Below are 12,420 nucleotides of genomic sequence, written 5' to 3'. Positions count from 1 at the left end.
TCAAAGACACCCTTTCCCAGGTGCTAAAAGCACCCCTTAATAAGTGCTTCAATTTCTTTGTGCTCTGTCTACACCAAAGTCTGCTGAACAGTGAAAATTTAGGACTAGTAAAATGTCGATAACATTCCAAAACAGAGGGATATAAATTCTTTTAATAATAAAGTAAGGGCAAGGTGACATGGAGAACAGTAGACAGATCATGTCTAATTTACTGAAATAATTTACTTGAAGCTACAACAAATTTTGTGCACATGCAGCAGATTTTGGCACCGATGATCAGCAGATACACAATGATCTGAGCAAGGGAGCTCTGGGAGAGAAGCTCAGCTGGAGCCTTGCTCCTATAAAAGCCTTCTTTCTCCTTCTGCAGCAACGTTTCAGATTTGTTTTCACCTAGGCTTGATACATAGTTGCTTCCATTTCATTTGCAGATCTGAAGAAATCATGTCAGTACAAGAATTGCAATAGTTTCTTTGGGTTTTGTATTTTGCAGATTAATTAAATACTTATGGAAATGAGAGCTAAACAGAACAGGTTTGAGCCAACTTGCTTTATTGACTTTTGACTATCTGAATCCCGCTATGGCTTCAGGTATCTTACACCTTCTCTTCTTCCAGGTCTATTATAGGCTGAAGATGAGCCACCACGCTTCAGCTGCACTTTATTACATTCTGACCCAGGTCATTTATTAAAAGTTAACATTTTACTTGATCTTGTGAATGCCCATCACAGCTGCTGCTTCATTTAAAAGAGGGTATTTACATTTCTTGTGTTTCTTCTATTATTTCTTGCAGCTCTGATGCACTATGCAAAGGCAGGTTGGGAGGAGATCAAGGTAAGAACACTCTGGCACCGCCAAAGTAGGATTTTTTTAATGAGTATGTCCCTTGTGGTGATTTCTTGTGGCGATTTCTGATGCAGAAGTCCAGAAGAGTGTGAAGGAGGGAACATGTCCCACAGCCCATGTTTTGGTGGAAATATAACGTTTATGTTTCTGCACGAGATCATTAAGTGGCTGTGGCACATTTCAGCCGGAAGGTTTTAAAGCGTTGAGTCCTGGATTGGATCCAAATTGAGTGATTGCGTTCTTCCTCCCCAAATTCCTCTTGTAGATTCAGTTGGATACTGTTTTTGACACTTTCTCTCCTAACCTGCAGGGCTGGGTTATGTGCTTTCAGATACACCTATCATCTTCACTGCAGAGGGAAGATAACTCAGAGCTGAGAGCATCAGTATGGATTTGGGAAATCCAGGTTTTCTGAACCACTGAAATGACCAGAGCCAGTCATTTATCCTTTCCATGCCCCAGAAGAAATGGAGACAACACCACATTATTATTTCAATGCGGTGCTGCAGGCATATATACATGGAAGACTCAGATATTACAGTAATCAAAGTCATACAAGTACCAAAGATTGACAGATCAGACCTTCACAAAATCAGTAAGAAAATCTGCAAAGCATCTGGATGAAGACTAGTCCAGAATACACAGATCTTGGTATAAGACTCTTGTGCCAATATTTGTCTGATAGGAATTAAGATGAATTATCAATCACAAGTATAGAAGAGAGCTATAGAATGAAAAATGAAACTGTATTATTATAATTTTAGTTCTTGATTTTCCTTATTTATTTTTCCAGCTCTCTTCCACTACTAATCTGTCTTGTTTAGGAAAATTAGTGTATAAGTATAGTGGAGCTTGATTACTGAGAATGGCTATTAATGTAGTGTCTCAGAGTGCTCTCTAGACAGTTAAAAAGCTTTTAACAGTAAAATATGAAGGTTTCCTTCAAATTTGCAGTCATCTGCCTTCTAAAAGTTCGTTTCAGTTGCCAACATTTCAGTGATTTATAGAAGTCAAAGTATCTGATTTTTGTCTCACCACAATAGATGAGAGCTATTTTTTCTTATTATTTTGTAAAGGCAATGTCATTATCTTAAGCAGGGGAAAAAAAAAAAAAAAAGTTAAGAGCTACATTAAAGATACAGCTTTCAAAATAATTTTTTAAGGCATCTGGCCTTATTTAAACCATCAAATTTACATTCAATTCCTTCAGGGATGGCTCCGTTGCTTTGCGCTGGCTCTGTGCCCTCTGAATAAAGCCCTGGATTTAATGCATGCCACCACTGCGTTTCCCTTGCTGCACTGCCGCTCAGTGTAGATATATAGTAGAGGTATAAAAAGCCTAACCTTGGACAAGATGATTCAGTTAGGCAAAAAAAACCCCCTATAACTGTGTAAGTTTCAACTAGAGGTTAGACTTGTGACTAATGTCACTATCTATTTATTCTTAAATTATTAGTAGAAGTGTTTATGTACTATGAAACATTCTGTATGAGCTAGACGGGAAGCTATAAAACATTTTATGAGATCTACACACGGCTGATGGCAGAACGTTAATACAACGCTAAGGTTCATCTAAATTCAAGAAGTGCCAGAAAACACTTTTTTTTTTTTTTTCCCCAGTGAGATCTTCACTTGACAAAGAGAAGTGTACTCTGAAAACCCAGGGGGGGCAAATTCTGCAAGGTCCTGGGTGTCTCCGGAGAAATATGGAGCACTGTCAGCTTCTCCTGGTTTCCAGATGAAGGGAAGAGCCTTTTAAAGGGCTTTATTTTCTCAGAAGAAAGCCTGAGGAAGGACAGGTCAGGAAATGAGATGAAGCCCGATTAGAAATCTGCGTTGTGGCTCCCCCACCTCCGACAATTTTCAGGCTGAATTATTATCCCTGTTTTTTGGTTGGCTGGACTAAAGAAACAAAAGAAAAAAATAGGTAATATAACCACACACAGCAAGGTAGACACTGAACTGTGAGAAATTCTCATACTCCTTTAAATGTTATGCAGTCTTATTCCTACTGAAATTGATTCTGTTTCCCTTCTTCAGGTAACTAATAACGTGTTAAATAATCAGCATAACCTGATTCAGTGACTATAAATCCTTGCTAAGAATCAAAATTATTTGCAAGTTGAAATTACACAACCACAAAGCTAATTGTAAGCAGCCATTAATTGAATTTCAAACCTTTTTATACATATAATAAAGAAAAAAGTTTAAGATAAAATGTGTAGTACCAGCTTAAACACACATCTCTGCTGCTGCAGCTCATAAAGACACACTCCGCATGCAGCATGAGTCCTAATGGTCTCATTTTTGTTTTAAACAGTTAAAGAAAATTCTGAAGATGAGAAAAAAAGCAATTACTTCCCAAAGTAAGAATAAACTGGGTTAGTCCCAGATAGGGAGACATAACCTACCTTGTTTTACTCTAAATTCAGCTCACTGACTTGTCTAGAGCAGTGAAAGGTTATTATATGTGTTTACTGGGCAAACCCAGATTTTATAAATAATTGCCTGTCAGACTGTTCAAGATAGACAAACATACAGCAGACCAACAAAAACATGATCTGTCATATTTCTGAGAGAAATGTATGTTGAGTCTTCATTCTCTGGGACTTTAAGTAGACCAGTAAAAAATAAGTGCCAGTATTTTTCCTGCTTATGCATATTTTAAAATGTAAAATCTGGGAGAGATACAGCTACGGAAGGAATTTTGATTCCAGTACCCAGTGCCTGAAATGGTTTCTTCTGTCTATATCCCTGCAGATCGAAACCAAATACAATAAATGCTGGTGTCCTTTTAAAAAGTCTGCATGTTTACAGCAAGCATATAATTTTCCATGATTAAGGACGCCAACAAAAATAAGAGTGATGATAAAAAGAAAAGTTTAATCATATATTTCAAGAAGCACAGATGGAACATCAGAAAACTTCCCCCCCTCATTTAATACACTGCATTGTACACATTACTTTTAGTCCTTTACACACAGATTAATTCCAGAAAACAGAAGCGTAAGCAGGTAAAAGAAAAAAGCAATTTATGAATGAAAGTAATATTTGATGCACAAAGTTCACTTTTACAATATTTTGGTTGCAAAGAGATATTTTTCTGTTTATTTAAAATATATATTTTTTAAAAGTTTTCAAAAGCAGGTCCAGGAAAGCAGGGCAACAAAACCACTTATAAATGACCACAAGAGCATATAGTGGGAGTAAAAATTAAGACCTCACATACTAAGCACAGAAGAGGAGGACGGCTGCACTATATAAAAGTAATACGTTGCTGATCTCCTCTAAATCCACTGAGTGCTCTGTCTTAATTTGAGGTTCAAGCTAGATTTCAAGCCTGGGCTAAGAGTGGCTGAAGCAGACCCCAGGGCTGAGGGGTACCACAGGGACATGGGCAGTACATGCCGGTAGATCCCACTGACGGGCTGAAGTCATGAGGCCTTTACTCTGGTCAAGCATCATCGTGGTTAGCTCTATATTTGTACAGTTTTTATGGGAAGAAATGAATGTGTTTGTGAGGCCAGCAAAGGCTGGAGGAGCAGGGGATGGGAAGAAGCATAGAGGGAGGGACTGAGATTTAAAAAATAAATCTGAAAACAAACAACATGAACTAAAATATAAAAAAGGCAAAAAAGAGCCCGTTTCTTCTTTAACCAAATCCAACAGTAACACTGCCTTTGTCAACAACAGAGACAACATCTGCTTCCTGCAGCAAATGCTGAGCAAGTACATAATGTTAAGCCTTTGCCTAGAACCACTGAGACAGACACAGTTATTTAAATACTTTAGGATGTATTTTTCTAAACAGGGGCCCAATCCAGAGCCAAATCACTACAAAGGCTTTCCTTGATTTCAGAGAGTGATGGCTCAAGCCTTAGGAGATGTAAATATTGAGAATTTGGGGCTGACCACTTAGCCTATCCTTGGCTAAGACAAGTCTCTAACTGGTAAAGGACAGTTTACCTGAACTTTTTTCTGAATATGTTTGGATCTGAACTTGCTACTACTCATCAAAATGCCCCTCACTGGATTAAACTGGGTTACACTGTCTGAACACTTAAAAATCAGATGTGAGGAATCAGTGGAAAATAGTGGAAAGTAGTGGAAAACAGTTTTTCTTTTTGTAAAAATCACAAGGAAAACCTATATAACCTTTACATAACCTATATAAACCTATATAACCCAGTCTATCTCCGGTCTCTTTCTGCACCATCCTGCTTTACAAAAAAACATCTCTAGGAGAACATACAGACTTTCAAACACTTAAATAAAAATTACATCGCATTTCAGGAAGAGGCTGACAGCAGCAAGTCCCCTGCAAACTTCAGCATTGTCTGATCTGCATTCTTGTCCACCTACACCCTATCCCAAACATCCTGCCATTAATTAGCTAAATGTTCCAGCTAGTAAACAAGAATAACGATTGAGGGGGCTGGAAAAAGAGACAGAGTCAGCCAGCAGATAGTCACAACAAACCAGCCCACTCACTGGTACACGGAGACATTGGAGGTTGTATTTTTTTTCCTTCCACGAAGGGGAAAAGAAAATCACCTTAATATAACACTGTCTTTCCTGTTGCTGCAGCCACATCCATATTAGCAGGCGAGAAAAGTCATCCCGTTTCTGCGGTAGGCACTCTGTCAAAGAAAGAGAAAATCTGTAATGAATTATCACATCAATTTAAACAAGGGAAGAAGGCAGAGAGAAAGGCAAGGCTTTCTTCCTGTTTTGTAGACTATTCTGGCTGCAATCTAATAGTGTGCTTAATCTGAACATTTCTGGTGGGGAAGCTATAAGCAACCACTTTGTCTATTAAAAAATCAGTGTGGTTAACAAGTGGTTAGTGACTCTATTTCAGGAGAGCAAGAGATATGCAAAAATGTAACATCCTATTTTGTTAATTGCCTGCAAAATAGATGAGGCCAAAAGTACACTATTATGCTGAATCTGTTTGTCCTTTATAAACATGCGTTCTCTGTTCACTATGTTCAGGAATCATTTCTAACCTATCTTAATAGTCTATAAATTACTGAATAATTACAGTTTTCCAAACCTAATTTATAGTCTGAGTCTAAAGCTATGTAAACAGACACCGGTATAATCCCCACCCCCCAAAACCAAATTAATCTTAAAGACCCTCTGGTCAGTACAAAATAATTTGATATCCCATATATTGTAACCTGGGATCAAGTATTTCCAATGGTAAAGAAGCACAAGAGTTAAATAGCATCTGAGAAAAGAATTTTAAAAGATCCTGTGACACTGTCTTACTAAAATACCTTTCATGCATTTTTAACATCTCTTTCTGAATCAATATAGGAAACTATGCCTTTTTACGCCAGGCACACTGGAAACCCTATATTTTAAGGGGATATTCTCAGTTTAAAAATGTATTGCCTTTTTTTTTTTTTTAAATATTAATGATATCTTCAAAAAGGAAAGGAGTTTAAATATTTTTGCTTTATTTGGTTCACCTTCAGCAGTCATTGTTTTGAAATGAAAGTATAGTAATTATTTCATTACAGTTAGTGCTTTGTCAGATTTACTTTGTACCTCTTAAATTCAAGCACTTAGGAAGCGCCATATATAACTACCATTTTTAGTGGCTCTACCAATTTCCTAATTAATTTCAGTGGGATCAATTTCTCCTCTCTTAAACTAGAATTAGAAGAGTATCATTAAGAGCAAAGGATAACCTCAAACAACTTTGAATATAAATAGCATTTATACTGAACTGTAAGGAAATAGTTTCAAAAACATCAAGCATGTATTCAGAGAGACATTTACAGACACTGAATATGCAAAAGGAAATATGTACAAGATGTTCATTACAGCATCCTTTACATTAACACCATACTTCAGTATAGAAATCTAGCAGCATATGGCATTAAAGTCAAAGAGCAGAATATTAGCTCTGGGATATACAGCCAGTCATCAGACATGACAGTATCACCGCAAACAAAACGAAAAATAAATCCAAAGACTCTATACCCAAACATGAAATGCACAAAAACAGACTAGCCAATAATTTTGAAAGGATCCAATATACTCCCACAACCACAAGCAGCAAATCCAAGGGAGTTTGGATCTGCAGCTTGCCCAAACCATTATGGCTGGCATTTTGAAGTTGATGCAAAAGTAATGTTTTTAGCTTCTTGACCCTGATATTTTTACAAAGCTTTATAACACAAGTGACAACCTTTAACACATAAACAAAAAATATTCAGGGCTATTGTGCAGTTTGCTTGAAGATAAATGAACCCAAGTATAAAGTTGGATCCACATGAAAGATAAAAGGTTGAATTTTGCAAAAGGAATTTTGGTTGCAAAGCAAAGTTGGGCTTGGCTGGGCTCACCTGGGAAATAATGAAGTTTAACATTTTCCAACATGGGCAATATTATATGGTTAGTTATATCCCTGAAAAGGTCATTTTAGAAGCAAGTTTCAGAGGAGAGAGGATAACACCTTCAGAAAGTTGGACACACCCACCAGTCTATATTTAGCAATATATTATAACTAGGGTGGCTATAGTTAGGACTGAGAACTATTTCCTACTTAACTCCCTGTTTCACATACTTTAAACTTTCTGAAACATTTGCCCTTGGGCTGAAATTTCCTCTGCTTTAATCTCTGCCTGAAGTTCAATTTCTTTGGAAAGGACCAACAAAATTCCTTAAACTATTTTGAAGTTCAGCAATAATGAAAACAACACATTTTTCCTTCCCAAGCCAGAGAAAGTGATTCTGATATATGCATATTTTATTATGGAATTTAGCTGTAAATTGAAGCATTTTACCCAGAAACAATCTGTACCTTCAACCCCAGTTTAAAGGTAACTTTTGAAAATCAGTATTTCAGAGGAGGGAGTTTGTTTCATCCCATTCCATAACAAGATAATGCTTCATTCTTATTTTGATACATTACTGATAATAAAGGTTAACCTCTGAAATGCTTTTATGCATAGCAAAACTCTTTTACAGTCATCCCATAGTTCTGAATTATACCATATATCTTTAAGATACACGCAGCTGAATTTGTGATATTAAAAGACTTATCTTTACATGCCAAGAATTGTTAAGAGAAACAGCAAGATGTTTTTTATAAAATGTGCATGTGTATGTGCCCTTGCAAGAGAGAGTTTATATGTACGTGGCACTCATTTAATGTGGTTTGATATAATGTAAAGGGTTTGGATGACACTTCTGGGTGCTTTATGCCACTTTGGCAGTACCCATTCTATTTTTTTAAAAAATATAATTATTTGGCTCAGAATTACAGATAAAGATGATGCAGACCATTGATGTGGGATTAAAATGGCAAGCCATAGCTGTATCCATTTTGCTGGATACGTTTTGCTATAGCCCAGTGTCAGGAGATAACATAAACCCATGGTCCCTCCTGGAGCCCTTCTTGGAAAAGTGTCTACTGCATCCAAATTTTTTGTGTGCTTTCTCTCAAAATTTACTGTCTACCAGCCTGTGCTTTGATTTTTCCTGTTGTGGGTTGACTCTCTGCCATGGTTGGAGGTCTGTCAGCCTGTTACTGTACCCGCTATGTGCGCGGGTGGTCAAGGGACCACCTTTTAGACATGGGAAATCACCTAGCTTGGCACAAATCACACAGTTCACCTTCCCAGAATGGATTCCACGCTCTGAAAAGTTGATATAACCTTATTTGGCCAATCTGGCTCTCACAGAAACTCTTCTTGCTCCTTGTTATCATATGACAAGATTTTACATCCATTTCTCTGACCTCAATAAAGGTGAAAGGACAGATAGCTGTTATCCACAACCAGAAGCTAAGCAGGCTGGACCAAAGTGAAAGCAGAAACACGACCTTCATCTTACCCAGCCCACTCTTGCCACTTGCTCCCATTTAGGGGAGAGGCATGATGATTTTGCTGCTTAGTCCCCTACTTCTCTGTCCTGACCCCAGCCCATCTAGGCACCATGGGAAGAACCTTCTCATGGCTTCTCAGGCATCCTCTATTCGCCTATAGTACAGGAATCTTACCTTGAAAATGTTTATCCTTCAAGCATATTGGATTCTGATATAAAGGTCTGTGGCAATGCTATCATTATTCAATAAATGAAGGTAGGTTTTTTTCCAACAGTCTCATAGGAGGTACAATGAAGCAGAGACGATGAGCAGTGTTCACTGCTCTCAGTCACCTAAATTCAAGATCATGCTTTGCCCTTAGTTTTCTGAAAGAAGGGAAATCTAACAGCTTAAAAACACAACCTGGAACAAGAGGTCTTGGTCAAGTAACTCCCCAAATTTCACGAAAAATCATCCGTTTTCTACTCTCTTTTTTAGTCCCATGTCTCTCCTGTAGTGGTAGCCTGAAGTAGCGCATTATGAAGAACCACAAAGAATCTCTCCATGAAGAGGGCAGCAAAACTCCTGTCTCCACAGTAGATCACACAAAATGGAACAGTTTACTGAAGAGTTCACAGGACCAATTTAAGGGCAGATAATCATGTCGTTATTAACAGAAGATATATTTAAGCTGTGATTTACAGAAACAAGTCCCAGCCAAACCTGAAGATGTGAGAACTCCTCAATTAGGTAATGTATCAGATTAGAAAACTAAGACTTCTGAACAGGCACCTTAGCTAGAAATTGTTTCCAGTTAACAATTTACACTAGTGCATAATTTCACAGCTGTAGCACGATGAGAAAGAATAATTTTGGCAAGAGAAAGAAGCAGCTGTGATCCTTGAGTGGGCTGATGCTTAATTCTTATTTGGGATAAAATTTGGAAAGTCTAGGATAAAACATCTCCAGTGGGCATACTAGACCCTAAAGTTTATTGGGCCAAATCCTCCAGTTCTGCTTACATTAAAGTTAAGGCACAATGTCATACCACAGGTCTGTTGTATCACTTAAAGATGAAAAATCCTGAATTATAGGTCCTGTATAAGCAAGTTACAGAACAGCATTTTTAAAACTTCTTTCTTGGTGTCCTCTTGTATGTGTGTGGGCAAATGGTTTAATTACAATGCATAAAGTGGAATGGCAGACAGAGACATCATAATCAAAGAGCAAGTCCTGGCTGAACTTCATTAGCAAACATAAATACAAATAGGCACATCTTGTTTGTGACATGCCACGGTCCTTTCCTCCTTTGGTAATTTTACTCTATTCTCTGATATTTGCATAAATGTAAATCAAACCATATGACTTCAACAGACTTATGATAGGGGAATCATATGCAAAACTTTTTTTCATTAAGTAATTCTCTTCATGCAGTCTTACAATGTTACTGTGAAAATCAGGGAGAATTGGATCTCAGACAGTGAAAGCCTTTATTTAAGAACAGTGGAGGGAGCCCTGCCCTTTAAATAAGAGACATTCTTGGATCAGACACTGGCTGGCAGGATGGAAAAAAGGATGTAGCATTAACTTTCATTCCATTCCAAATAACCTGGAACCCATAAACCACAAAGATTCTCTAATTTTAAATCTGCTCCTTTTCTCCCTGTGTCTTCTTTCCATTTTATTTGGGGAATGTTAACTTTGAAATTTCATTAACCCGCCATAATATCAAACAAGTCATCCTGGAGAGATTCATAGCTCTTTGTACATAAAAATATGTACATTAAAACCCCTGTGCTCAAAAGGTTACTCCTCTAATTTTTCCCAGCCTGCATAGACAAACCACATGCAAAGAAGTGTCAGCTTATTTAGAGATTAAAATAATAATTAGTTTAGGAGGCAAAGTATAAGCAACATTGTTTAAAAAAGAAAATCCATATGTTGTTTAGAATTAGTTGCTTCTGTTTAAGTTTAAATAAATTTGTGTGGGTATAAACTCTCCTTATTAAAAGTGCATACATGTTACAAAAGAAATATAATGGATAATTCTCTCTCCAATTTAAAACAATAGCACTGAAGGCTCTAATTCTACAAACCCGTCTTTAATCAGTAGCCAAAGCACAGATGTCTGATATTACTCAGAGGGCGAGGGAAAATTTTATGTATATAATGTCTAGTACATGGTCAATAATGAATAACAAATCCCAAATATATATCTATGAACACCCAAGTTTAGTAGATCATGAACTTGTACAATGGTCTGGATGATCCGCTCTGCTGTATTCATGAAATCTCACAAATTTCATTTATGATGGGGCTAGACTGATGTGCTGAAAGCTACAGCATTGACTTATCCATACAATAATGGTCCCTCTCAAAGCACAACTACATTTGTGCTGAAGATAGCCCCCAAGAAATCACAGTTAGGTGTAACAAACACCTACAAAACAACTTTGTTTCTCAGGTCTGTTCCCCGGGTCTTCAGCCATCCAGTGAGATACCAGAGACAGCAGTGGCTTCCACACCATGAGTACCTGCCCTCCAGGAAGGGGGCCAGATCACCAGCACACTTTTATGTAGGTGGGCACAAATATCACGCACTGATAAAATTATGCTTCAGTAAACCACCCTTCAACAGCTTGTAAGAAAATGCTTTCCAGAAAAGTCAGTTCTGGGCTTTGGTTTACCTTTTATCTGCCAATGGTGTAAACTTCTTCAATAATCACATAAAACCGTGTTGCTGTGTCCAGGAACAGGATATATCCAGGATATATCATCCAAGTCTGTTAAAGAGCATAGTCTAGATCTCAACTACCCAACTATTTATTGCTGCTCTCTGCTACTGGGAATAACGACATTCCCAAGGCTGATGGAAATGTAGGATCTCTGAAAAACAAGGACCAAATGTATTTATCAGACACTCCATGCAGTACCAACAGTGGAAGGAGAACAGAATGTAGGGCTTGTACTGCAATCCTTCAGCTCATTTGGCCAAATTTGTGATGCTGCAGTTGACTAGCAAACACTGTTCTCAGGGCTGGGCTCGTATTATAAGAAAGAAAAACAAGGCAAAAGGATCATGGCTTCTGTTGAAGCAAGAACTGGGGTGTGGGAGTGGGGTACCAATGTCTGCCAAAAGAAAAAAAGAACAAAATTGGTAGGGAGAGAGATCATTTTAAGTTTCTCAGAGGGTACTGTAAACAGTGGAGAACGAAGGAAAAAATGGAACTATAAAACAATACTTGGCAGCCAGCTTTGCAAAACAAACATATTTTTGCAAAGTTCTTCCCATCACTGCCACCAACTTTAATAGGCTTTATTTGTCTGAGAGCAAGAAACCCTTTTTAATTGTCAGAGAAAAGGCGATGCTGCTCAGCACACTGATAGAAATTCCTCTTCTGAGCCCTACTTCAACCGCACGCTGCTCTCTGTTCACAGTCAGAGAGAGGAATTCCTTCCCCCAGGCTGCAAAACCTGTAGCTGGGCTCCATCACCACCCTTTCCTGGACTGAGGGAGCAGACTGCTTCTCCTGTGGAGCAAGCCGAAATCCAGCAAGTTATTATTGCTGTGGGTCTAATGGCCCATAACTGTCTGCCCATGACATGCTACTGGCGAAGGACACAGGAGGTTTCCAAGAGGCACCAGACAGGTGAACATGACCTGTTAGATCCCAGTGTAATTGGGAAAGTTTAATCCCCCCAACCGCAATGGAAATGCAGTGGTTCCTGAGTATCCCTGATCTCCTCGTGA

At 38.1% G+C, this 12,420-nt stretch overlaps 1 protein-coding gene across 7 annotated transcripts in view; it reads right to left on the bottom strand.

Moving 5' to 3' along the window:
* Positions 1-3,710: 3,710 nt before the first annotated feature.
* Positions 3,711-12,420, bottom strand: part of SUPT3H (SPT3 homolog, SAGA and STAGA complex component) — a 279,815-nt gene continuing 271,105 nt past the window's right edge. For all 7 annotated transcript variants that reach the window (XM_074820229.1, XM_074820226.1, XM_074820225.1 and 4 more), the window contains one exon: positions 3,711-5,487. In XM_074820229.1, coding sequence (XP_074676330.1) covers positions 5,446-5,487 — 42 coding nt within the window. In that variant the 3' untranslated portion in view covers positions 3,711-5,445. The remainder of the gene's footprint in view (positions 5,488-12,420) is intronic.

This window comes from Strix aluco, chromosome 3 (assembly GCF_031877795.1).
Source record: "Strix aluco isolate bStrAlu1 chromosome 3, bStrAlu1.hap1, whole genome shotgun sequence".
NCBI classification, from domain to species: domain Eukaryota; kingdom Metazoa; phylum Chordata; class Aves; order Strigiformes; family Strigidae; genus Strix; species Strix aluco.
The sequence above is the reverse complement of the archived record's forward strand: the minus strand, read 5'-3'. Positions and strand labels throughout refer to the sequence as shown.